This window comes from Electrona antarctica (assembly GCF_951216825.1).
Source record: "Electrona antarctica genome assembly, chromosome: 2".
Classification (NCBI taxonomy): domain Eukaryota; kingdom Metazoa; phylum Chordata; class Actinopteri; order Myctophiformes; family Myctophidae; genus Electrona; species Electrona antarctica.
In genome coordinates, this window is record NC_136807.1 from 17050989 (window position 1) to 17075673 (window position 24685).

The 24685-nt window shown below is 43.8% G+C and overlaps 1 protein-coding gene across 1 annotated transcript in view; it reads left to right on the plus strand.

Annotated features, from left to right (window-relative positions):
- oprl1 (opiate receptor-like 1) overlaps positions 1–23745 on the plus strand; it is a gene marked incomplete at its 3' end in the record, with an annotated part of 65379 nt that extends 41634 nt beyond the window's left edge. Inside the window, exons 2-5 of the mRNA XM_079529024.1 lie at positions 7984–8071; positions 9317–9499; positions 9745–9835; positions 23114–23745. Coding sequence (XP_079385150.1) covers positions 7984–8071; positions 9317–9499; positions 9745–9835; positions 23114–23745 — 994 coding nt within the window. The remainder of the gene's footprint in view (positions 1–7983; positions 8072–9316; positions 9500–9744; positions 9836–23113) is intronic.
- Between the last annotated feature and the right edge of the window lie 940 nt (positions 23746–24685).

Genomic DNA, 24685 nt, shown 5'->3' on the forward strand with positions numbered 1-24685 from the left:
AAAACGTCATGCCTCTTCAGTTACAGCTTAATGAGGCATTAATGACTGGAAACAATGACTTTATGTCAATACAATATAATATAATAAAACATTACTGCGTTAGTTACAGTCATTAGGATGTTAGTATTCATGAAATGCACTTACTTACATGTCATTGGTATAATTATACATAGATGAGTTTATTGTGCAATAATGACCAGCTAACGATACGTTTGCCTGCTTATTACACGGCTACTTAAGAATTAAATCAATAAATCAATGCCAGTACAAAATTATTTTTAGTAGTTTACAGGCTTCCCATTCGTCAATGTGAACAAATATACAGAACAGCGGTTTGCTATTAAGAAATAACAGAACCCAGAATGCCTTGATTGACAAATCAAAACTGGGTATTCAACAAAGCCTTACGTAACAAATATCTTTAATACACACAACAATAAAACAGGGAAAAGGATCACAACATGCAAGAGCTGCCAGTGAAGATTGAATTAAATATTTGTCAGAAAATGGTGATTCCTGCTGGAGATCTGATACAGAAAAGAGAGAGAGAAAAAAGAAAACATGTATTACTAACAGGATTACAAAAGAGAAAAGGAGCGAGACTGTGTAGAGATTAAGAGAGAGAGAGAGAGAGAGGAGTAAAGCGGTAGAAACAAGGAGACTGGGAGGACATACATTAGATTAGACTTTGAAGAGAGACAGAGAGAAGATTGAACAGTTTGTTATTTAACAAGGAGAGTAAGGAGAGGAGGATTGAAGGACAAAAAGGACCCAGAGAATTCCAAAGGGGCAGTAGACAAGTTCTGTTACCAGTATCTTGCTCAAGGGCACCTCAATGAGACAGAGGCCTGGTATTGAACAGGGGAATCTTCTATTTCAAACGACTCAAACCCAGTGTTGGGTAACGTTACATTCTAAAGTAACTTCGTTAGGTTACTGGATTACTGCCAATAAAACAAATCCCATTACGTTACAAGATTACCTTCTGAGAAAAGTAACTCGTTAGATAATTTTTGCGTTATTTTGCGTTACCGACAATTAAAATCCACCCTCGAGAAAAATCAACAACAAAGCAACCTGCAGCCTACCAGTGTTGTGGGTGGAGCTGCTGCTTGCTGCTTCACCAATTTGCATTGACGTTTATCTCCTCCTTTCCACAATAAATCCAAAACTAGTGTGAATAGAAAAAAAGAAAAGAAGAAGCGCTACGTGGGTCCTTTATATGTAGAGAGAACTGTTGACAGGTGCTCTTTGGAGAGGGTTTCATATAGCAAAGCACAAGAGTTCTTAAAAAGTTCTATACCTTGAGTCAATGTCACTGTGGAAGGAGATATAAGGTGGCGAACTTAAAAGAGGGTCCAAGGCAGCTCTGTCCTAATAGTATGTGTTATAATAGTATAATAGTGTGAATACTTCCACAACCTTACTAAAGGATAAACTATATGTCTTCTCTCAATCTCAGGTCATTCCCGCACACATGTTGACAACAGAATGTGTAAACAAGAGCCATGGTGTCACACCAGAAGTGATGACCTACTGAATCCTTTACATTACAATCACATATTTTGCTAATTACATTACGCAAAACCATATCACAGATGACATCATCCTCCTGTTCATTAGATACAATTCCCAGCCCCTTTCTGAAAGAGGGTTTAGACAGTGTGATTCGAGATATCCTAAAAATTGTAAACAGCTCTCTAACTCTGCATCAAATGCTGTGTTCTGTTCCCACAACGTATTGTATACATCCAGTCAGGGGCGGAACAACTGAATGACGGGCCGGGGAGAAAGTGCATGGTCCGGGCCCCAACAACTATTATACAGTTTACTGCGTAGTGTACATGCACGACACCGACATCCCGTCACTGCACTGCAGTGAATCTATAGTCAGTCAAAAAGCAATACTGTTGAATTATGGAGAATGGAGATAGGCAAAGAAGCATAATAATGAAAGATTGAAGTTACATTTCAATTCAGTTACATTTTATTATAACTTAAGTTGCATCACTTATAGTTACAACAAACAAACAAACAGCATTAAGAGTTCAGCACCTGGCCCAGGCGGTGGCGTAACCGTCTGGGCACCCGACTGGTAATCCAGTCGCAGTGTGCCGCGGGTTCGACTCCCGAGCCCGACACGGCCTTTACTGCATGTCTTCCCCCATCTCTCTCCCGTTTCCTGTCAGCCTACTGTCTGTCCCTTCAAAAACCAATAAAAGGCGTAAGCCGCAAAAAAAATATCTTTAAAAAAAAAAGAGTTCAGCACCAAGGACAGTGACACAGTGACCATGGCACTTTGGAAGCCACTGCCGTGGCGTATATAATGGCTGAAACAAATGCAAGTACAAAATGTACACAACGTTGTAAATAACGTTACAAATCCAATTACACCAGCCTCTAGGCTATTTACTCACCAATTAAAGGGGGACTCGCTGTGCTTTCCGCTCTGCGAACTCATCCACTATAGCCTGTATGTCCAGTTTCTTTGCGCAATCATGTTCAATCGACAACATGGCCAGTCCAGTTAGTCTATCCTGTCCCATTGTGCTTCTCAAGTAGTTTTTAATTAGTTTAAATTTTGAGAATGAGCGCTCCGCGGTTGCGACAGTGACAGGAATAGTCAGAAATAATAGGAAGGCTGTGCAAACCTCACTGAATGTAGAGGTCACTGCTGGGTGGTTTACAATGAACCTCACTGAATGTAGAGGTCACTGCTGCGTGGTTTACAATGAGCATTTTAGCTAGATCAACAACAGACTTTTGTTTTGGTCCCTGACATTTTTTTTGAAAGAAAGCAGCTGGCCAGGGAAGCTGTGGTCTATGTCACGACTGTAGTGCTCACTTAGCCGTTGGGCAGCTTGGTGTAACTCCTCATCCTGTGCTTCCATCAGTGTGTTGGGGTGAATTGCCTCGAACATATTCGCAATTCCATGTAAGCTGGTGAGTCGTTGGGAAAGTTGTTGAATGACTATGTCGAGACAGGCATAGAAAACGTTGCCCCGAAAGTTGCTTTCTGCGTCAGCAAGGCTTCAGAAAGCTCGCCAAAGTGACACTTAACCTTTTTCGCCCTGGTTATTTCAAACTGTGTTTGACTGCCCCAATTAGTAGCTATAGAAAGAGTTGTGGTTTTAGCCTCATCACATTTTTTCCTGTACTCCTTCAAAACATCGAGTGCACTTTTCAATAGATTAGATGCTTTGAGGATATCTGTCTGTTTCGCCTGCATTAACTGCGAGGCAGCGTTTATACATTCCAAAATCTTGGTCTGCATGTTCACCAAAAATATAAAGCTAAATTTGCTGATTGCATTCTTTAATGCATTCGCTTCACTGCGCTCCTCTTTTTTCTCACTGGTAAGGTTTATTTTGGTAAGGGCTTTTATAATGTCACCATATCTGTGCCTTAACGCAACAAGCGCATCATGGCGAGAGGACCAGCGGGTTGGACATAATCGCTTTATTGTGATATTTCTGCTCTCTGGCGTCATTATCCCACTAAGCAAAGCCCATCTTTTGATGCTATGACCAAAACAGTTGTAGAGCGCCTCTACAGTGTCATAAAACTGCTTTACTCCAGGGACGTTTCTAACAGAGTCGTTGAGGGCAAGGTTAAGATTATGAGCGGCACAATGAACATATTGGGCAAGGGGTTCTTTCTCTAATATTCTTGCTTGTACACCTGAATAGATACCACTCATATTAGCAGCCCCATCATATCCCTGCCCACGGCATTTAGACAGATCTAATCTGTTATTCTCTATAGCAGGGGTTCTCAACGTTTTTGGCCGGGGACCCCCGGAGATGCTTTGGCAGCCCCAATATAAATTGACTGCTACAATAACCTTAATAATAGAGACAATACACCATAAAAAAATACTGAGATACCAGATAATCATTAGGGAAGGTGTATATGTGTACTATATGTAAACTCTTCATTTCCATTTGCCAGCCATTCAGTTGCAAAAAAAACAAAACATTTTTTTTATATTTAATATATATTTAATAATTTGGCGACCCCCAGAGGGGTCGCGACCCACGGGTTGAGAACCCCTGCTCTATAGAGCCCAGGATTTTGTTTTCAAGCTCTGCAGCTGATGAGCCTATACAGTCACTTCAAACCCCAAAAACACTTAATTGACTTGTATATCTGTAGCTATATCCATGTAATCTTTAACAACCCTCACAAAACGGTAAACCTGGCTCAACTGGTCTATCTTGGACACATCTTGCGTTGTGTCCATGATGACTGAATAAAACGGGGCTTCGTTTATTTCGTAAATGATGTTAGCTTTCACACGTTGTAAATAATCTCATCTTGAATCTGGTGACTTAAGTATTTCACTGACCCTTCTGGTCGGCTAATTAGCTCTTTCAAAACGGGATCATATCGAGCATGATGCTAGAGTGAGTGTTACATTCACATGATGATTCACATGATGCTAGAGTGAGTGTTACATTCACAATGCGCTCCAAGACCTGTCTCCAAAACATGGCAGCATTACGCACACTCTTTTCCATTTCAGCATCTACTGTACTGTTGCATTTCCATTGCTTATATACTACGTATGCAACAATATGTATTTGAGAACGTTCATGCCTTTACATTTTTTGGGTAAGATGCTTCCAGTCATTTATTCCATTTACCCATGCATTATGATAGAAGGGTGCATTTCGCTTGGCCGGTGGGGGTAGCTGCTGCTGGTCAAACGCTGGTTCCTGTCCACCTCCTGGCTCTGTGTCCGGCAGCGGCTCTCCTCCTATGGAGCAACTAGCAGTCGAAGTCATCACTACAGCCAAGATAGACAGAGAGAAGGAATCTCTTAAGTATAACCAGCCAGGTAGCCTATATAGGCGGCTATTATAAGAAGTGAACTATAATAAAACAATACTGACTGAGTTCAGAGTCAGACATATAGGCAGTGGCACTGCAGTCATAGGCCTACCTGTTAATCAGGCTCCTGCTGTCAGTCCTGTGTTCCCCTAATCCCGATGCATCATCATCATCACTAGACTGTGTTCCTCTGACCCCGATGGTAGGAGTGGGCCAGTGCCAGTCTCGGATGAATCGCTGCTGTCTTGCTCTACAACAGGTGGAGGTGGACGAGCTGCAGCTAGGGACCGGGCGAACAAAATAGCTCTCTAATTTTGGATGTTTAGCTTTTGCTAGTTCCCTTTCCTCCTTTGCTTTGCGCTTTTCATTTCCACTTTTGTGTTTATATCCGCTCATGATTAGATAAGATTAGGCACTATAGGCTGCAGGCATGCTCCGCTGTTGTACCTGGCTGGCTGGCTTGTTGTGTTGTTGACAAGCAGACAAGCGATTGATGATGACGTTCTGCCCCCAGTGCCCCATGACCTTTTGGGGCAGGTGTTGATGACGAATCGATTTTATCCAAAATAAAATCACCAATGTATTTTGGAAGAAGACAAATCAGACAATGCAATGCTGCTGCATCATGCCATGTTAACTTTGAATCTGTGTGAAATAAAATAAACCAACCAACACACACACACACACACACACAATGAACATTTTAGCTAGATCAACAACAGACTTTTGTTTTGGTCCCTGAAAAAAATTCTGAAAGAAAGCAGCTGGCCAGGGAAGCTGTGGTCTATGTCACGACTGTAGTGCTCACTTAGCCGTTATTTATTTCAATATTATTTAATGGGTTTTACGGTTGAAGAATGGCTCAAAATCACCTTTGTCAATTACTACCAACAAGCATGAGTCATGGAATCCCTGCGTGCAGTGGCAGTGCTATCCTTCAACGTCACAGACTCACACTGGGAGGGAGAATGGAGAAGGCCCGGGCCGTTCAACAAGCACATTATTGCAATGCCGCCTGCTGCCTGCGGCCTGACTATTGTCGTCTCAGTCTGCCTCTGCCCCCTAGAGTCAAATTGATTATTTTTCCTTTGTGGCAACAGAAGAAACAGGGAAATATAGGTCTTAAATGTAACTAGTAACGCCATAGTTTTGGGAAAAAGGTAACGGATTACTCTAATTGCAAACTATCTTGTTAGGTTACTCCGTTACCCCCAAAAAGTATTCTTGTCATATAACGCTGTTATTTATAATGCTGTTACACCCAACACTGCTCAAACCACAAGGCAGAGAGAGAGAGAGAGAGAGAGAGAGAGGGAGAGAGAGAGAGAGAGAGAGAGAGAGAAAGAGAGAGAGGGGGAGAGAGTTTTTTGGCCTATAACTCTTTAGTGTTGGTCATACAATCACTGACACAGACCTGGGTAGGCAACCCAGCCTTGCGGAAATCTGTGCTCCAAGCAGCACACTGTTCTAGATCGTCCTCATTTGCAGGTAGTCGGTTCAGCTGTGTTTACTATGTGTGCATTGGGTATTTTAGAGGTATTGTTAGAGAATCTTGGAGCTATGAAAGATATATACTAAATTATTTTAATAGAGCCTTAATCTTCATCTATCTCATAGACTGTATGTCTTCATCCTTCTATAATGTGGTTGTATCTATCTTACTTTTCCTCACTGCTGCTTTAATTCATACTAGTGTAGTGTGGGCGGCTTTAAGCAATCAATATTCATGAGAAAGCAACTCTGTTTTGCTTCATTCATTAATGAGCCCCCCAACAGATTATTGATCACAGTTTCTCTCAAATCGTCAATCATTTTCACCCTAATGATCACTTATTAGGCTCTAGGTCTGCTTGAAACCTTGTCTCAGGAGGAGTGAGAGCAGTATAAATTAGAGACCTGCGGATGAGCTTTTTTGTCACCCGAATCTGCGTGTGCAATCCGACTGCATTCATTAATTATTCCAATTTATACATTTGCGAGATTTTGCCAAGATTTTGTGCGTTTTAAATGCTATAATAAGCCTATAGAGAGATGCCATTAATTTATTTCCTGCATTATTTCACCCGTGGTTTATCCAATATTAATTTATAATATATTTTAATGACCCACATCCATCCTAAACTGCGGTTAACCGCGGCTCAATCCGCCATCCGCAGGTCTCTAGCATAAATGATTTTCGGATCAGATCAGTAGATGCTGTAAGAGATGTGTCATCCTTACTAAGAATGGATTATAAATGAATAAATAGAATACATAGTGGATACAATATGAATTCCCAATCCATTCCATGCCAAGGACCCCCAAATAGCCATAGCCTCTGGCTGCGAACCCCCTATTAGTCTACTTGCCAGGACATAGAGCCCCATTGTGAGCCCGGACATGTTGAGTACACCAAGGTTTTATGTTAGAAATGTTGAGTATGGGTCCCCAGCATGTAGAAACTGCCGGATGCTAACTTGCATATAATTCGCAATTTTCAGAATTGGCATAATATGTGACTATACCATTACCAACCTATAGAAGGCAAACAATTCAAAATTTCATCATGCTTTATGTAGCATGTGACGAGTCAAACTAGGGGGTATTCATGATGCTGAATCCATTCCAAGCATTAGATTTGCACAAAAAAAAAACACTCATTGGGCTAAAAACGGCCATAGCCACTTGCCCAAATGTCTGACATCATCACATACTGATGACGGCTATGGCCATTTCAGCCCAAGGAGTGTTTTTTGTGCAAAATGAATGCTTGGAATGGTTTCAGCATCATGAAAACCCCTACTAGTTTGACACGTCACATATGCTACTTAAAGCATGATGAAATTTAGTTTTTAATCATATTTTTTTCCCCCCTTATAGGTCGTTAATGTTATGTTCACATATTATGCCAATTATGAAAATTGCTCAACATATGCAAGTTAGCATCCGGAAGTTTCTACATGCTGGGGACCCATACTCAACATTTCTAACATAAAACTTTGGCAAGTGGACTATATTGTGAAATGGTCTAAAATAAAATAAATTGAATCACGACCCATTGTGAGCTTGTACTGTAGATCTACTATTTTTGCTATTTTTGAGATTCATTTTGAAAATTGTGAAACTGGCACAACAATGAATTCAATTAAATTGTTTTTCTCTCTTTCTCAGATACACTAAGATGAAGACAGCTACTAATATATACATCTTTAACTTGGCGTTGGCTGATGCGTTGGTCTTGGCTACGTTACCCTTTCAGGTAAGTCAACAGGATACCGTGTGTACAGTAGGCCTATATACACTGCACACAATAATACATAGTCCATGCCAAAAGACAACTAACTAGATAAAGTGACCCTCGGGGCATAGGTCTCCACCAGGGCAGGTCAGGTTGTGGCCTCCTGGTGGCGCTATAATAGGCCAATGTGAAAGGGGTGCCATTTCTTCTTACGCCTTGGATGGCAATTGGATGATTTGAGGCATTTTGTTCCAAAAATGTGTTTTGCAAAAATCCACTTGTTGGTGGCGCTATAACAGGCCAATGTGAAAAGGTTGGGATACTGTATATTCCTCAGCCTAGTAGGAAAGTCTGTGAAAGATTTCACGTAGATTGCACGCTGCGTTCATGATTTGAGGCTTTTTGTTCAAAACGGGCCAATCCTGCAAACGGATTGGACACATGACTATAGAGATAGTGTGTAACAATTTCCGGGATTCTTGGACAGAATCTGGAGGAGTAATATCAAAAAATGTGTTTTTCAAAAGTCGGCCTCCTGTGGCCGTTCTGGAAATTTTAGGGCATCATTGGCATCCAGGGAGTGTGTGTGCAAAATTTGGCATCAACCAGGTTAACGGTGCCGGAGATTAGCTGTACACGGACGGACGGACACACACACACACACACACACACACACACACACACACACACACACACACACACACACACACACACACACACACAGTACACACACACACACACACACACACACACACACACACACACACACGGACGGACGGACGGAGTGCAAAACATACTTTCTCCCAGGGCTGTCACAATGCTGTTGATGCCAATGAAAGCAATGATGATTTCATTAGATCCCATTGTTAAGTGAGGACAGTTGCATGAACGCGTGTTATTTGTCTGTGATTGCATTCATTGTTGTTTTTGTGTGCCTGCACAGTCAAATCATCAGTGTTGATATATCCATTTGAAACTCTGATAGTGTGCAAATCTAATTCATTTCATAATCCAGTTTTTGGTGATAAGGTGACCACCGAAATGGTGGTTAGTAAAAACAGAGAGATGTTTTTGGGTGAGCGGTGAGTTGCTTTAACTTGATTACCACCGCGGCATGATGTCATGTTGTAGTTTTCGGTGGTCACCTTATCACCTAAAACTATATGAATGTACTATGAATAGGCCTTTACAGGTCCATTTGGTTACATTTGTACATCCTCAAGTTAAATTAACAATCAGGATTGTATTGTGTACGTCTCTTACCAGGGTACTGATGTGTTCCTGGGTTTCTGGCCATTTGGTAATGCTCTGTGTAAGGCTGTGGTGTCCATAGACTACTACAACATGTTCACCAGCACCTTCACCCTCACGGTGATGAGCATGGACCGTTATGTGGCCGTCTGTCATCCGGTCAAAGCCCTGGACATGAGGACACCTCATAAAGCCAAGGTAAGGACAATTGAGCTGTACCGGGAGTTCCCAAACCTTGAAGAAACACATTTTTGAAGAAAATATAGCCCCCAAGAAAGTAAAACCCAAGCATAGATGACTTCAGGCATCTCTGTGTATTTTACTGAGATATTTTACCAAGATCTACTTCTTCTTCCTTCTTATTTTTTAAATAACTTTTGGCATAGACTTATATTGTCCTTGCTACCAGCCAATGTTTATTTATAGGGTGTGTGTGTGTGCAGGTAGTGAACATCTGTGTGTGGGTGTTGGCATCAGCCTTCGGGGTGCCAGCCATGGTGTTGGGAGATGTCGATGTAGATCCAGAGCATAACAGTATGTACACGCACGCACGCACGCACGCACGCACGCACGCACGCACGCACGCACGCACGCACGCACGCACGCACGCACGCACACACACACACACACACACACACACACACACACACACAGTGTGCGCATGTAAACAAAAACAAGTCAACACACTGTCATATTCTACTGTCTTTTGCCTCAGACAGTCACACATGAAAGACAGCGTGTCTTCTCTGTGTCTCCTGTGCCCTCTGTGTGTCGCTCGGCTTGCAATTCATTTTCAAAGGGAGTCACATGTCTCACATTTACGAGACAAGCTTGCTCCACAGCTGTGTTGTGGGGGGAGAGGGGGCAGAAGACAGCCATGGAGAAAACTTGTCTCGTGAAACCACGTGATTCCCATTGAAAATGAATTGCGAGCCGTGCGACACACAGAGGACACAGGAGACACCGAGGAGACAGGATGTCTTTTTTGTGTGAGGCCTTTCTCTACCGCTCTCTTTCTTTCTCTGTCATTATTTTCCCTTCATTAGTCTCTCAACATTTGGTAAATTAATGAAGCTAAGGTTTAGCTTACATCACTCTTGCTGTCTCCTCCTCTCTCCATCTCTATCTCTGTATGTTGTTCTCCTCTATAGTCTCTCTCTCTCTCTCTCTCTCTCTCTCTCTCTCTCTCTCTCTCTCTCTCTCTCTCTCTCTCTCTCAATCTCATTCCTCCACTTTTTCATTTTCTCTTTATCAGATTTGGTCTGTTATCTGTACTTCTCTGTCTGCCTCTCCTCTCTTCTCCCCACCCCACCCCTCCCTTTCTCTCTCCCTCTCTCCCCCTCTCTCTCTCTCTCTCTCTCTCTCTTAGAAATTCTGAATGGTGACATTTGCGCACATCGGTTTTCTAATGCTCATTTGCACTTCACGTCAGCGTCACAGCGAGGGTAACCTTGTTAGAGTTGGGCATTCTGATTATTGTTTGTAAGCTAGACAGACTGCTGCCTGGGAAGATCTCCTGCTCAGAGAGGAAATAAAACATAGTTTTTTGTTCATTTTAGTTATAGAGTGCAATTATAATGTATTACGGCATGTAAGACTTATTTAGCCTTATTTAGATTTATTCGCTGCATTCCGCGGATCTGCAAATGTCACTGCGCAAATCAGTCTGGACAGAGGCTGCTTGACTCATCTCTCCTTATTCTCCTATCTCTTTGTAATTTTCCTATAATCAGCAGAAGTCGAGTGCCTGCCACTTCCTTGTGTCCATTGTGTTTATATAATTGTATAGTCAAATAAGTTATTTGTGCGCGATTCCATTTCCATTTGCTCTTTCAGTTCATGATCACCGCAGCAAATGGGGTTTATTGACCGAACTTTCCTTTTCGCTTCATACCGTTCCGTAGAGACGGCCTACACGCACAATCTATATACCAAATGAAAGCCCTAAGTTCGTAGTTTACATATAACTTTTTAAAAATGAGCAAGATTTGAGCGAGTTGTGACTCAATGAAAAGACGAGTGTTCTTGGCTCTGTGTGTGTGGAGAAAAAAAAAGAACGGCACGAGGGTGAGGGGGGGGGGGGGGGGGGTGGCTCAGCGGCAGCGGCTATGAAGCAATATAGCATATATAGCATATATAACGACTCGGTGACAGACAGCCCAACCTGCGTTGCGTAGTTTAGTAACTTTTGTAGCTGTTCTGAGCACAGCATGCAGTCCATTCAATGTGTGTGTGCATGGCAATAAATACAATATATTTTGTCTAGTCTTTGTTAGTGAACTAAAATGAAGTTCAGTCTTTTTTTTGTTAACTACATTTTTGTTTCGTCTTTATTTATCAACGAAATTGCATAATGATTTAGTCCAATTATTGTTTATACACGTGGGTTTTTGTCTCGTTTAGTCTTTTAGTTCTGTGAAAAATTGGCGTTGACGAACATATTTCGTTTTCATGTGGGGGAATTAGCAGACAACACTCTCCTTCTGTCTCCCCCTCCCTCTCTCGCTCTCTCTCTGTCTCTCTCATGCACAATCCAACAGTGCAACACTATCTCTCTCTCTGTTTATCTCTCTCTCCGTTTCTAACACAACAGCGCCACTTTTGCCCCTATAAGGTCGCGAATGCACGCGGCCGAAATTAGTTTTCTTCGACGGGTCGCTGGCATCTCCCTTAGAGATAGGGTGAGAAGTTCATTCACATGAGAGAGACTCAGAGTAACCCAGAGAAACAAACAAAAGTACTTGAACCTAAGCTGAACACCACAAAACCCTCTACCTAAACCTAACAAACAAACTTAAACTTAATCCTAACCAAAGACTGACGTTTACAAAAAGCAAGCTCCCATATGCTATTAAATTATACCTTACCGACTCAATTTATAACGTAAGTATAATTCAATGTAACTTCAATGCTGAGACAGAGAAAGAGAACAATAAACCACTTCGGGTGCTCTAAACATTTTGAGTCCCAGTAGTGTTCATGACTTTAGACAATGATCATTCAACAGCGCCCTGGACAGTGTGTGCGACAGTGTGTGCGTGTCATACACACAGTGTGTGTATGACAGACAGAGACACAATGCCAACGAGCGCAAGACTTATTAGCCAGGGATCCAGGTATTTACAGTAAAATGCAGCATTATATTCCAGGGCCTGGGGTCTACACATACTACGCCTAGTCAAGCACTGCATGCACACACTACACTATTTAACTGCTAAATAGAGTAGGTAATACATTGCAGCCAGCAGCTGTGTGCTGGTCTAGTGGTTCGGTATTGATCCAGTGCTATAGCTTCCAGCTATAGACTAATCCTATCAACACTTTTATCTGTCTCCTCTCCTCTCCTCTCCTCTCCTCTCCTCTCCTCTCCTCTCCTCTCCTCTCCTCTCCTCTCCTCTCCTCTCCTCTCCTCTCCTCTCCTCCTCCTTATACAAACAGACAGTGGACAGAGTACTATCATAACCTGACAGCTACGAGACAGCGGCAGCATGACACACTCAGTAATTGGGGTCAAATGTCCCGCCCAAAGGGCATACTGGCCGGAAGAAAAGCTATAATCGGCACCTTGCTGTCCTGTCACTAATGTCATCTTTAGCAAGCTGGTGCGCTTGTGTGCGCTTGTGCGTGCGCTTGTGCGTGCGTGCGTGCGTGCGTGAGGGCCTTCTACAGGCAAATAGTGACTGCAGATTTTGTAACATTCTTCGGATATAGAATAGAAATGATGTGCAACATGCCTCCATCTGGTAGTCTCATCCCTCCATCTGGGTAGTAAGTCATTGAGCTTCTTGACTCAATAAAAGCAATCCCAGCTATAGTAACACATTCCATAATGTAACTGCTATGCCCTGAACATAAAATATCGGCTTCCCATACTAGTTTTAATTTTTTGGTAAAACATAATAATCTTTGTGTCTTGATCTTGTGTTGACCTATAGTGTTTATTGCGAAATAATATAAATGTATTATTTATGTTATGTTAACTGGCTTATTAGACATTTTTATTTTGGAAATGAATGCAACAAACTGCTGTCTCACACACTGTGGCTGTGTGCCATCCCGTTATGATGGGCAGTTCACTTACCTTAACGTGCCTTGTTTAGTGTTTAGCAGTCTTTTCATATCAATCTGAACTTGTTTAGTGTTTAGCAGTCTTCTATACCTTGCTGCCTTGTTTAGTGTTTAGCAGTCTTCTCATATCAATCTGAACTGCATTAACCCATAGAGCATAGCAGTGTTTAGTGTTTAGCAGTCTTCTCATATCAATCTGAACTGCATTAACCCATAGAGCATAGCAGTGGGCGTGGTTTTCTGGACCGACTGAAAAATCTGCCTTTCCCATAGAGATTTACAAAAATATTTATAAAAAATATTTTAAGCCTAGAATCAAGCCATCCAGGATCCTGGTGAGTCATGATGAACATAAAACCCAGAAGCAGCGAGTGCATTCTCCAGCAACGGCAATGAGACGCGACGCTGCCGGGGGGAGGGCCGGCATCTGCCGGGGGGAGGGCCGGCATCTGCCGGGGGGAGGGCCGGCATCTGCCGGGGGATTATGTCACTCCACTGCCGCTCCATCTTGGTCCGTTCGGCACTGCCGGAAAACTGCTGATAACTGCCGGTTAACAGCTGCGGCGCTGCCGGGAGAAGGGGCGGCATCTGCCGGGGAAACTGGGGGGATTATGACACTCGACTGCCGCTCGCTTCCGCCGCAGTGCGTTGGCCCGACATGCGTTGCGTCGTGCTTGTGGTTAGGTTTAGGTTTAGGGTTTGGGGTAGAGTATCGGACTGATGCTCTGTGGCTGATGCCGGAAAATGCACTCGCTCATAAAACATTTGATTCTGTGAAAAAGTTAAATGAAAAATGCTAAACAAATGTTATTAAATGTAGTATATCATATAATTAAATATTTAATTATTGTTTTGCACAAAATCAAAGGTTTTATCACCAGGATCGTGGATGTCTTGATTCTAGGCTTAGAATAATTTATATAATATGATATTTTTGTAAATCTCTATGGGAAAAATGTTTTCAGTGGGTCCAGAAAACTACGGTCACTGCTATGTTCTATACTGCACAGCAATAGTTTATATAGGGGAAATAGGGGCTGGAAATGTGTGGACTTTCCCTTTCCTCCATTCAATATTAGAATGACAACTGACCAAAAAACAGAGAGCCAGGAAACCCCTTATGGCAGAACGAAGAAAGGGGAATAACAAATGTAACAAGTGACTATGCATAGCTACAGTGTGTGGCCTAAAATAACCTGTAGAACAGGGTTCCCCAATAGGGGGGGGGGGGGGTCCCAGATATACATGGCATTAAATGGGGGTCAGTAGCATGTCAAACTGGGCATCCTTTTCAAATGGGGTCTTGCCCTAATTTTCAGGGCAAGACCTCGACCTCGCGAGTGCAAACTCGGCCCCCAGCCTGGTACCCTAGTCAAAATATGGCCATTGATGAAAATTAATTGGGGAACCCTGCTGTAGAACATGTTAAAAACGTCAGCTTTTGGCTCTGAGCTGAAAAGCCAGCCCAGCTGCATGCATTTTTCATTTGACTGACATCGGAGTGGGAGACAGAGAGATGAGCGGATATGTGAAAGGTAGATCTGCACTGCAGTGGGTTGTGAAAATAGCTCAGCACATCACTGGAACCAAGGACATTTACACAGAAAGGTGAAAAAACTGCCTGCAGCTTCATGAATGATTCAAGAACTGTTGCCTTCTGCAAGAAGGCCAGTGGGGTAGTGGAGGGGGTGTGCTAAAACGTTTGTCTTCATGACACGACTCTGTACCATGGCGTGCACCTATAGCGACAATCTCAAGTTTCAGCTCATGTACGCAGTTTCTGACACATCCATCCATCATTAGAATGATGCCAGCAGTGTTGGAAAGCTTAATGTAGTGGCAAAGGTTATTTTAATTTCAAGAATCAATCAAGTATATTGAAATGTATCGTATCGTTTGACTTTGTATCATATCGTATCGTTTTGCAATGCAAATAATTTGTATCGAATTGTTTTGCAATGCATATAATCAATTGTATCAATACTAAGTACCTGTGTGTTGTAATTAGCAATTTTAAGAAGAAAAAATAAAAGAGGGGTTTAATTTATTTTCCATTCAATATTGCATAATTGGTCTATCGATAAATGTGTGTATTCTCTGTGTTCATGTCAAGATGCGGGTTTGTCCTTACTGTACTGTATGTGTTCAAATATAATGTCTATGTATTTGCCCGAGAATCACTGTGTTTACTTATATTCATATATTTTGCCCTTTAAAAACCTGCACTATCCACATATTTCACACAGATATAGCCCTAGAACTTGTGCCACCCCTTACCCCTTATCCCTAAACGTATTTGCCATATTTTACTAGATTGGCTAGTTGAACTATTTTTAATTGTTTTAAAATAGTAAAAAATGGCAAATGGGTAAGGGGTGGCGCAAGATGGATGCATTTTCTAAACAGTTACTATATCGATTTTAAATCGTTGAATCGTATCCTATCGCCATTTATGAACCATGTATCATATCGTCAACCATGTATCGTAATAGGTATCGTATCGCTGTTAAAATGTATTGGATTCATTACACCCCTACTGACCCACTGGAAAACCCTGCAACAGAGCAGGAGTGCAGGTGCACGGACACGGACCCTGGTGGTCGTGGAGTGCTTTGACGGGCAATCAGCAGGGGGACACTGCTGTACCGGCCAGAGGACATGTGTGACATGACCTGCGGGGTTCTGCACAATATTGCACAACTTATGATAAGCACTGCTATTAAAATCTTTATAAAAATGAAACTTTTTAGATAATTGCTGAGTATTAAATAACTTGGGTGTCCCTGTTTCGTTCTCTCTTTAATAAACATTTAAAACATTAAAAATACAATTTCACTCGGGTTGCCAATTTTCATACAATCAGGAGAGGGTTAAGCTGTGTGAGTGTGTGTATGTGTGTGAGAGAAAGAGAGAGAGACGTGGAGAGTGTCCAAAGATAACACTAAGGAATAAATGCTGAGAATGTTGGAAGGACTTGTAAATGTCAACAAGCTCAATGACTTACTACCCAGATGGAGGCATGAGACTACCAGTACAGATGGAGGCATGAGACCGTATCAGAGGAGATGAATAGTGGGTCATTGCACATCATTTTCGGAGTGTTAATTTCACTGAAAACCAACATAAATCTCTTAAAAAGAGTACTGTATATTCTAAAGCCTGGGGAGATGACATCTCATAGTCTGGACTCTGGAGGGACGGTTGCTCTGTGATTTGCTAGTTTATTGTTAGGCCAGTTATGGTTAACCAATGGGTTAGGCCAGTTGGTTAACCAATGGGTTAGGCCAGTTGGTTAACCAATGGGTTAGGCCAGTTGGTTAACCAATGGGTTAGGCCAGTTGGTTAACCAATGGGTTAGGCCAGTTGGTTAATTAACCAACTGGCGTATCTTATTCAGTCACTCTGTGATTCAGTCAGTCAGAGTCATTCATAGGGCTGGCTACAGTGTTGCAGTCCAGCCAAACATCTGTTAGTCACTATTAGCCTGTAGAAGTGTGCGTGCGTGCGTGCGTGCGTGCGTGCGTGCGTGCGTGCGTGCGTGCGTGCGTGTGCGTGTCTCTATCATACATGCACACAATTCAATTTCAATTCCATTCAATTTTATTAGTATAGTATAGCATATCACCAGTAAGACGTCCTGAGGTCGAGAAGCGACCTCGCCAGAAAGGGCGGGGTTGCGCTGAAACAACAGAGCTTCTTAATACGGCACAGTTGAGAAGCAGGAGTTAAAATATGTCAGAACAGGTCAGCTCCATAGATGGAGATCTAGAGGTTTGAGGTCAGATGTTGAGTTGCTGGCCGGCTCCATATGCAGATCTAGGTGATTATCCAGTCCATGTATGGCTATCCAGGATTTGATGAGGTCAGTGTGATGTCACAAGGCGTGACCATATATGGAAGCGTGATGTCACGAGGTGTGACCATATATGGTGGGGTGATGTCACGAGGTGTGACCATATATGGAGGTGTGAGCGACCGACTGACTGATGGGAAATGCAGCTTTTCATAGTAAACTGCAACCTACAGTCGCAATTATGCAGATACCCGTCACTGTCCCACTCTGAGCGAGCAATATTTGCAACAGTGGCAACAAAAGCAAGCAAGCTTCTCTCTCTCAGTCTCTCTCTCTCTCTCTCTCTCTCTCTCTCTCACACACACACACACACACACACACACACACACACACACACACACACACACACACACACACACACTCTACAGTGCTGTTCCTGACAGTTTGCAGCTATTTATTACAGATCTATATAGTCATGTAGAGGGTCTGGTTTGATGGATGGGCACTTATAGCAGACATGTACGCACTCATGCGCCCAGTCATGTATATGTGCACACACACACACACACACACACACACACACACACACACACACACACACACACACACACACACACACACACAGTTAGATGGATGGCCGGTCAATTTGCAGTCCTTGAGGTGGAGATGAGTGGAGACATGTTAGCCTAGCAGTGGAGACATGATAGCCTAGCAGGAGAAATAGGTTCCCATGTATCCTGTCATCGCAATCCATTTTATAACCTTGCAATGCATATAAGACTAGTTTAATTTGTTAACCCAGCTGTACACTTGTTTTTCAACAATAAAGAGTGGTTGAAAAAACCAACAACAACCAGGTGCTCACAGGAGGTAACTATTGTAAACAAAAAGAGTAAATGGTGATCTCACGGGTCAAGACATTGAAAAAACAACAGAGGATCCAGGCACTCAGGATTAAAAAAGAGGAATAGCCTTTATTTATTTTAACATGTTTTGACCTTGTCGAAACATATTGGCACAACATCAATTAAGGGTAGGCTATTCCTCTTTTTAATCCCGGGTGCCCGGATCGTCTGTTGTTTATGCCAGCGTATGGAGAATCAACAACATCAGCTTCCCGACATTACAAGTCACTTGTAATCTCCACTCTAAAATGGTTGTGGGAGCTGGACACTAACTGTGGACACGTGTGCATGATACGTCCTTCAAAAACAAGTGCAACAGAAAGATCATATTATTGCTGTCGGGAGGAAACCACCAAAAACTACATTTTTGAGGTTTTAGTTTTTTTTTGCATAAATCAGTTCTATTGAGCACCATTTACATCAGTGTGTTGGTTAAAAACAATATATTGAACCAATGGAAAGTATTGAAAAGCACTTTCGGACAAAACCTCTTAACTCCATTGGACCCTCAAACTGTCTACGAAAACAGCTAACTCCACCACCTCTCCCCCTCTCATGCAAGTACCGGTAATTGACAATATAAGGTCACAACACTAACTTTGATGAGACAAAATATAAGTATTTTCTTAATTTCCAGAAAAATGTATATGTGAGATGGAGGATGACTGATTTAAGCAGTCACACCTTAGTCAAACTATAACTGGACTCATAGCTGGGTGTGGCTGCGTACCTGTTGTGCATGGACTTAATCAAGGAACAACAGGATAAATCAGTCATCATCTCCACAAACACTCAGAAGAGAACCTCTGTCCGGACAGTGGAGAACTATCTGCTTTCCTGTGTAAAGTAATATTATTGTGAATTATTCCCTGAACTGAGAGGAATAAACAAGTCTACTTAAGAAAGCTTCCCTGTGTCGTGTCCTTCCTTGCCCTGGGTGGTGACTAGTCGGTCACAGTATATTGTTAATTTTCTGAAAAATAAACATTTTGGAGTTAGGTGATTTCTTCACGACAGCATTATGAAGAACAACGGACAAATGATTACATTAACTCCCTCCGCGCCATTGCCGAAGTCCTTTGTCAAGTGAAGCCTAATTTTGATACTGACGCTTAACGCCTTTGCCGAAGACCTTTGTCAATTGCGCTTTTATAGTGCATTCGATCGTCCGAGCCACAATACTACTTACGTTAGCCGGTTAGCTAGCAATGTTGTTAGCACAGCACTGGATCGTTCATCTTAGATCGTCGTCGCCATAATAATCCATTCTATCCGTTTCTTTCAATCGCCTGTATCTCCTATTCCTTGTCCCAGATGGCATTTTGGTCAAAACAGCGTTTCTTTGACGGCACAGAGACGGCGATGTGGAGCTCTCCAGTTATTATATGGGGGGACTGGGTTCATTTGTCAATGTATGCCATCTGGATCTGGAGTTGTGAAAATCAAAATGTTTCACTATTCCCATAGTCATCAATTCAAACGTAACCCCATGGCTCACCTTGGCAACATGACAAATTCATAAAGTCACACTGTGTAAAATCCATTTAATTTGGATTTTTGGCAGCACATCTGATACTAGCTCAGTAGAACTGTTATGCTGGTCCTGGCGCCGAATATTATTATTATTTTTGTAAAGAAGCTAACGTATTCAGAAATGGTTCTGAATACGCACTCGGGTGGTGCAGTGGTAAAGTGCCTGCCCACCACCACAGAGGTTGTTGGTTCGAATCCACCGTGGTGGTTCTGGCTTTGTCGAGCGCATACGAACAGAATTGGCCTGTATTCGGGGGAGGGAAGGGGCTGCATGGGGCGGCACCTGTCAGCAGGGAGTGTTGAACAGGAGGAGTACAAAGGAGGACAAAGGCTTTATGTCCTCGCAGTGGGGGCTCCTCACTGACAGGTGAGTCAGTAGGATAAGCAGTGAGAACACACAAAATGTGTGTGGAGAGGATATACAGGTTAAAAGTGAGTATAAAAAAGAAAGGAATGGTATGTATTCCCTTTAAAATTAATAAATTAAAACAATTCCGGGACATTTCCAGTGCCTGTGTCAGTGTCAGGGGCAGACTCTTGGACAAAAACATTATGTTTTGTGAAGTTGTCAAAAAATACATTCATGTGGAATGGTTTGAAACATTATAAGTGAAAGATTACATCAATAACTTTAGTATAATTGAAAAGGTTACACAGTAAGTCTAATGGCTGTGGGGACATGAGATCCCACAGCCACATTCATTCTTGCAGCGCAGAGAGAGAAGCAGTGTGCTACGGCTGCTGCTCTGGCCAGCCAGGATGTTGTGAAGCCAGGGCATGACTAACGGTGTCCATTATGGCCTGCACCTTCCATGTACAGCTCTCCACAGCAGTCCTCAGTGTGTCCAGCCTCCTGCCAAGCACTGAGCCAGCCCTCTTCACCAGCTTATCGAACCGCTTAGCATGCTTGTCAGTCTTGCTGCCTCCCTAGCAGACCGCAGCATGAATGCGGACACTTGCCACCACTGACTGGTGAAACATATGCTGCATTTTATTGCACACAAGGACCCAAGCCTCCTCAGGAAAAAGACCAGAGGCTGCCCCTTTCAGCAGGCATCTGTGTTCAGGGACCAGTCCAGCTAAGAGAGAGAGAGAGAGACAGATCACAGAGCAGAGAGAGAAAGGGGTGGGTGGGGGGGGGGGGGGGGGGGGGGGGGGGGTCGTGGCAATCACCATGGGGAAAGAAAAGACGGCGGAAATTAGAAATTGAACAAGATTTCAATCTTATTGACAGATTTTCCTCCATGTGGGAAAGATGACATGTACAAAGAAAAGAAAAGAAAAGGAAGTAATGAAAGAGACAGAGGTCAGAGATATGGAGGGAAGGGGAAATGGTGGCAGCCAAAAGACAAGGAAAAGAAGAGAGAGAGCTAAGATACAAGAAAGACATAAAAGACAGGTAGGCCTAGAGAGAATTCCCTGCAACTGAAGCTGATATTCACCGTTCAACACACTTACAGTAATATGCTGTGTGTGTGGTGTGTGTGTGCGTGTGTGTGTGTGTGTGTGTGTGTGTGTGTGTGTGTGTGCGTGCGTGCGTGCGTGCGTGCGTGCGTGCATGCATGCGTACGTGCGTGCGTGCGTGCGTGCGTGCGTGCGTGTGTGCGTGCGTGCGTGCGCGAATTTTACTTTATTTCTATGTATATCTCCTTTACTGAGCTGGAGAGGGCAATACTGTTTTTGCTACGCTGTGGCATTTTCCTTTACATCTCTAATAATACAAATGCCAGGGGCGGAGTTTGGTATTATCGTTTTGGTCTTCATCTTTTTGTTATTCTGTCTCTGCTATGTTGCAGCTATGTTCTAGCACAGTCTGATGTTCCTTGTACCAGTGGTACAAGGTTCCTTGTACCACTGGTACAAGGAACCAGTGGTACCACCCCCTCTGGTGGTACACAGAGGAGTCGCCCAAAAAAGGAGAAAAAAGACAAAAGTGGAATGAAATATTTATATTACTCCACGTAGTTCTTCTGACCAAGCAATTGGTTGAAATAGGCTATCCAGCTGTGCTGAAATGAGCATGACAGCACACCTAGCCGTTAATAGAAGATTTGAGAACGGATTAATCACATTAGAAATATCATCGGTTGTGCTGATTAGTGATTAGTCAGAGCAGCAGCATTATTGGGTTAGGAATGGAACAAAAATGGCAGGTATACGCTCCTGTATTTTAACATCAGTTATTATGGTGGTAGGCAAGTACCACCTGCTTGGTCTGCTAGAGGTTGGGAACCTCTAGCAGACCACATTTCCAATTCCTTACAAATGTAGCCGGAGAATCGATCATGCCTTTCTAAATTTCAATATAGTGGAGTACATTTAATTTCTTATGAATGTCCTAGTATGAAAACGAACACAGTATTTGTACTGTACTCCATGGGAGGGTGGACCAGGCACTTGCCTGACAGGGTAATGGGTTGAGTTCCCACTGGGAGCAAAGGCGCTAAACAAGATGTGGTGTGTACTGTTACAGTGCAGAGTAAAATATGAATTTGTTGTTTTTCTTAGGCTTTCTAGGGATGTTCTCAGACGGTTAATGCAGGAATCATGTGCTCCGAGGAACACTTTATCTAGTTATTTCTTTTTTTTCTTTTTTTTTTTAGATTAGACAGTAAAGACTAAAGAGAGACAGGAATAAGGCACCTAGAAGGGAGAGATGCAAGGCATGACCGGAATTCAAACTCGGGTCCTAGTGACGTGCTTGTATGCCTGTCCTACTCTGTCACATTACGTGACCTAAGACAATTCATTCATGCTAGGATGTGGACATTTTGTACCGTGCGGTCACACTTTTTGTTCATTTAATATGCTCTATATACTCTCAGAGATAAACTAACACTTGTATGTGTCTCTGTATGGCCATCTCCTCTCCTGCATACAGAGACTGGACAGTGTCACACTATGAGCTTTCTCTCTTATCTAGGCATGAAATCACCATGTTTGGACCAGATTATAAACTATTGTGGAGAACTGCCCTTTTCTGTCCTCCCTTCTCTCTCTTTTCTCTTCTATTCTTGGTTTAGAGAGGTGTATCACACACACACACACAGTCGTACGCACGCACGCACGCACGCACGCACGCACGCACGCACGCACGCACGCACGCACGCACGCACGCACGCACGCACGCACGCACGCACGCACGCACGCACGCACGCACGCACGCACGCACGCACACACACACACACACACACACACACACACACACATACACATGTACAGTTATGTACACACTGAATCTTTGTGGTTGTAAATCTGCATGGGTTAGATTACACTTAATGTCTTACGCTTATGCACAGAACTCCACTCCATTAACTTGTCCTCTCCTACCTCCAGACACTACCAGACATTAGTTAAAGTAAAGTGCTGCCATAGCTCCACTTATAGTTTCCCTTCATACTATCTATTCTATACATCAACGTCTTTCTCCATATACTTACAGTACACATACCTACCTAGTGATGCTTAACACTTGTAAACTTGCTCATTGTATCTTACCATGTCTTCCTGTAGGTGTGCCCGAGTGCATTGTGGCCCTACCGCACCCCCGCAGCTACTGGGACGCCGTGTTTGGCACGTGCGTGTTCATGTTCTCCTTCCTCATCCCCGTCGCCATCATTAGCATCTGCTACAGCCTGATGGTGAAGCGTCTCCGCAACGTGCGCATCCTGTCCGGCACCAGAGAGAAGGACCGCAACCTCCGCCGCATCACCCGCATGGTGCTGGTGGTGGTGGCGGCCTTCGTGGTGTGCTGGACGCCCGTGCAGATCATGGCACTGGCCCAGGCGCTGGGCTTCAACCTGGGCAGCCTGTTTACCGTGGTGCTCATGCACTTCTGCATCGCACTGGGCTACGTCAACAGCAGCCTCAACCCAGTCCTCTACGCCTTCCTGGACGAGAACTTCAAGCGCTGCTTCAGGGAGTTCTGCCACCCGATGCCTCCGTTCCGTCCGGACGGAGGGAAGCAGTCCGGCCGCATGCGGAGCATCGCCCGCGAGGTGGCGGCCGCCTACGGCTGCAAGGCCGTCATGGGCGGTGGTGGAGTGGACGGGGCCAGCGATTATGGCTGCGGGGGGAGCCGCGGGGCCAGGAGTGCGGGGATGGGTGGAGGAGGCGGTGGAGGAGGGACGCCCAACCCTGCATGACTAGGCGTGGAGTTGCCCCTGGTAGGGGGGCTGTCGGGGGTGGACGATGACGATTATGACCGCTGCCGGTCAAGAAGAGGGGACAGCCTGGGGGGCGGCGTTGGCACAGGGAACTCCAACACAGAGCTCACACAGATCACCTCACTCTAGCATCGCGAACCCCTCCGCCCCCCGGGCAGGACCCCGCGACTGGCCTGGGGCGGGGGGGACGATGACGGGATGGGAGAGAAGGAGAAGGCCGGGAGGAGGACCCAGGAAAGAGGTGTGGAAGAGGGGAAAAGGATCTAGTAAAACAGGGGACTTTGGGCTGTGGGAAAGGGAGGGCGTTGAAGCTTATACACATACTATGTGATAAACTGAATACAGTTGAATATGCCCTCACAACTCCGGCGTAGACTCTTGAAGAGAATGGAGAGGTGGATGTCTCTAGTATGCGAATGTGGTTTGAGGGGTATATTTACATGGGTTGAAAAGGAAACAATATCCTACAGTACTGATGAGTGATGGGAATGGTACAGGCTCCTCCTCAAAGGCTCACAAATGGAGGGGGACATGCCCGGGTTCCATTTTAGGCATATAAATGACACTCCTATCATAAAACGCCTAACAGCGAGAGAGAGAGCAGGGTTGACATTTTAATGCTTCTGAATGGACCCATTGGGTGTTGTGGGGACTGATCCCATTACTTCCAGCTACAAACTCTCTAGGCACTATATCTCAATCCTGAGGGCTTGGGGGCTGTGTGATGAACCAAACTTTGTGATTCAAGGATCTAGACAGACAAACAGTTTAAGGAGTAAAGTACACATACACCCACAAGCATTTGTCCTTGCTGGTGGGGGACACTGGCAATATCAACAGTATGGGAATGATAAAATGTGGAGACAGTGGCAAAGAAAAGAACCTGGACTTTGTTTGGCAGCATGGATCCCACACCTCT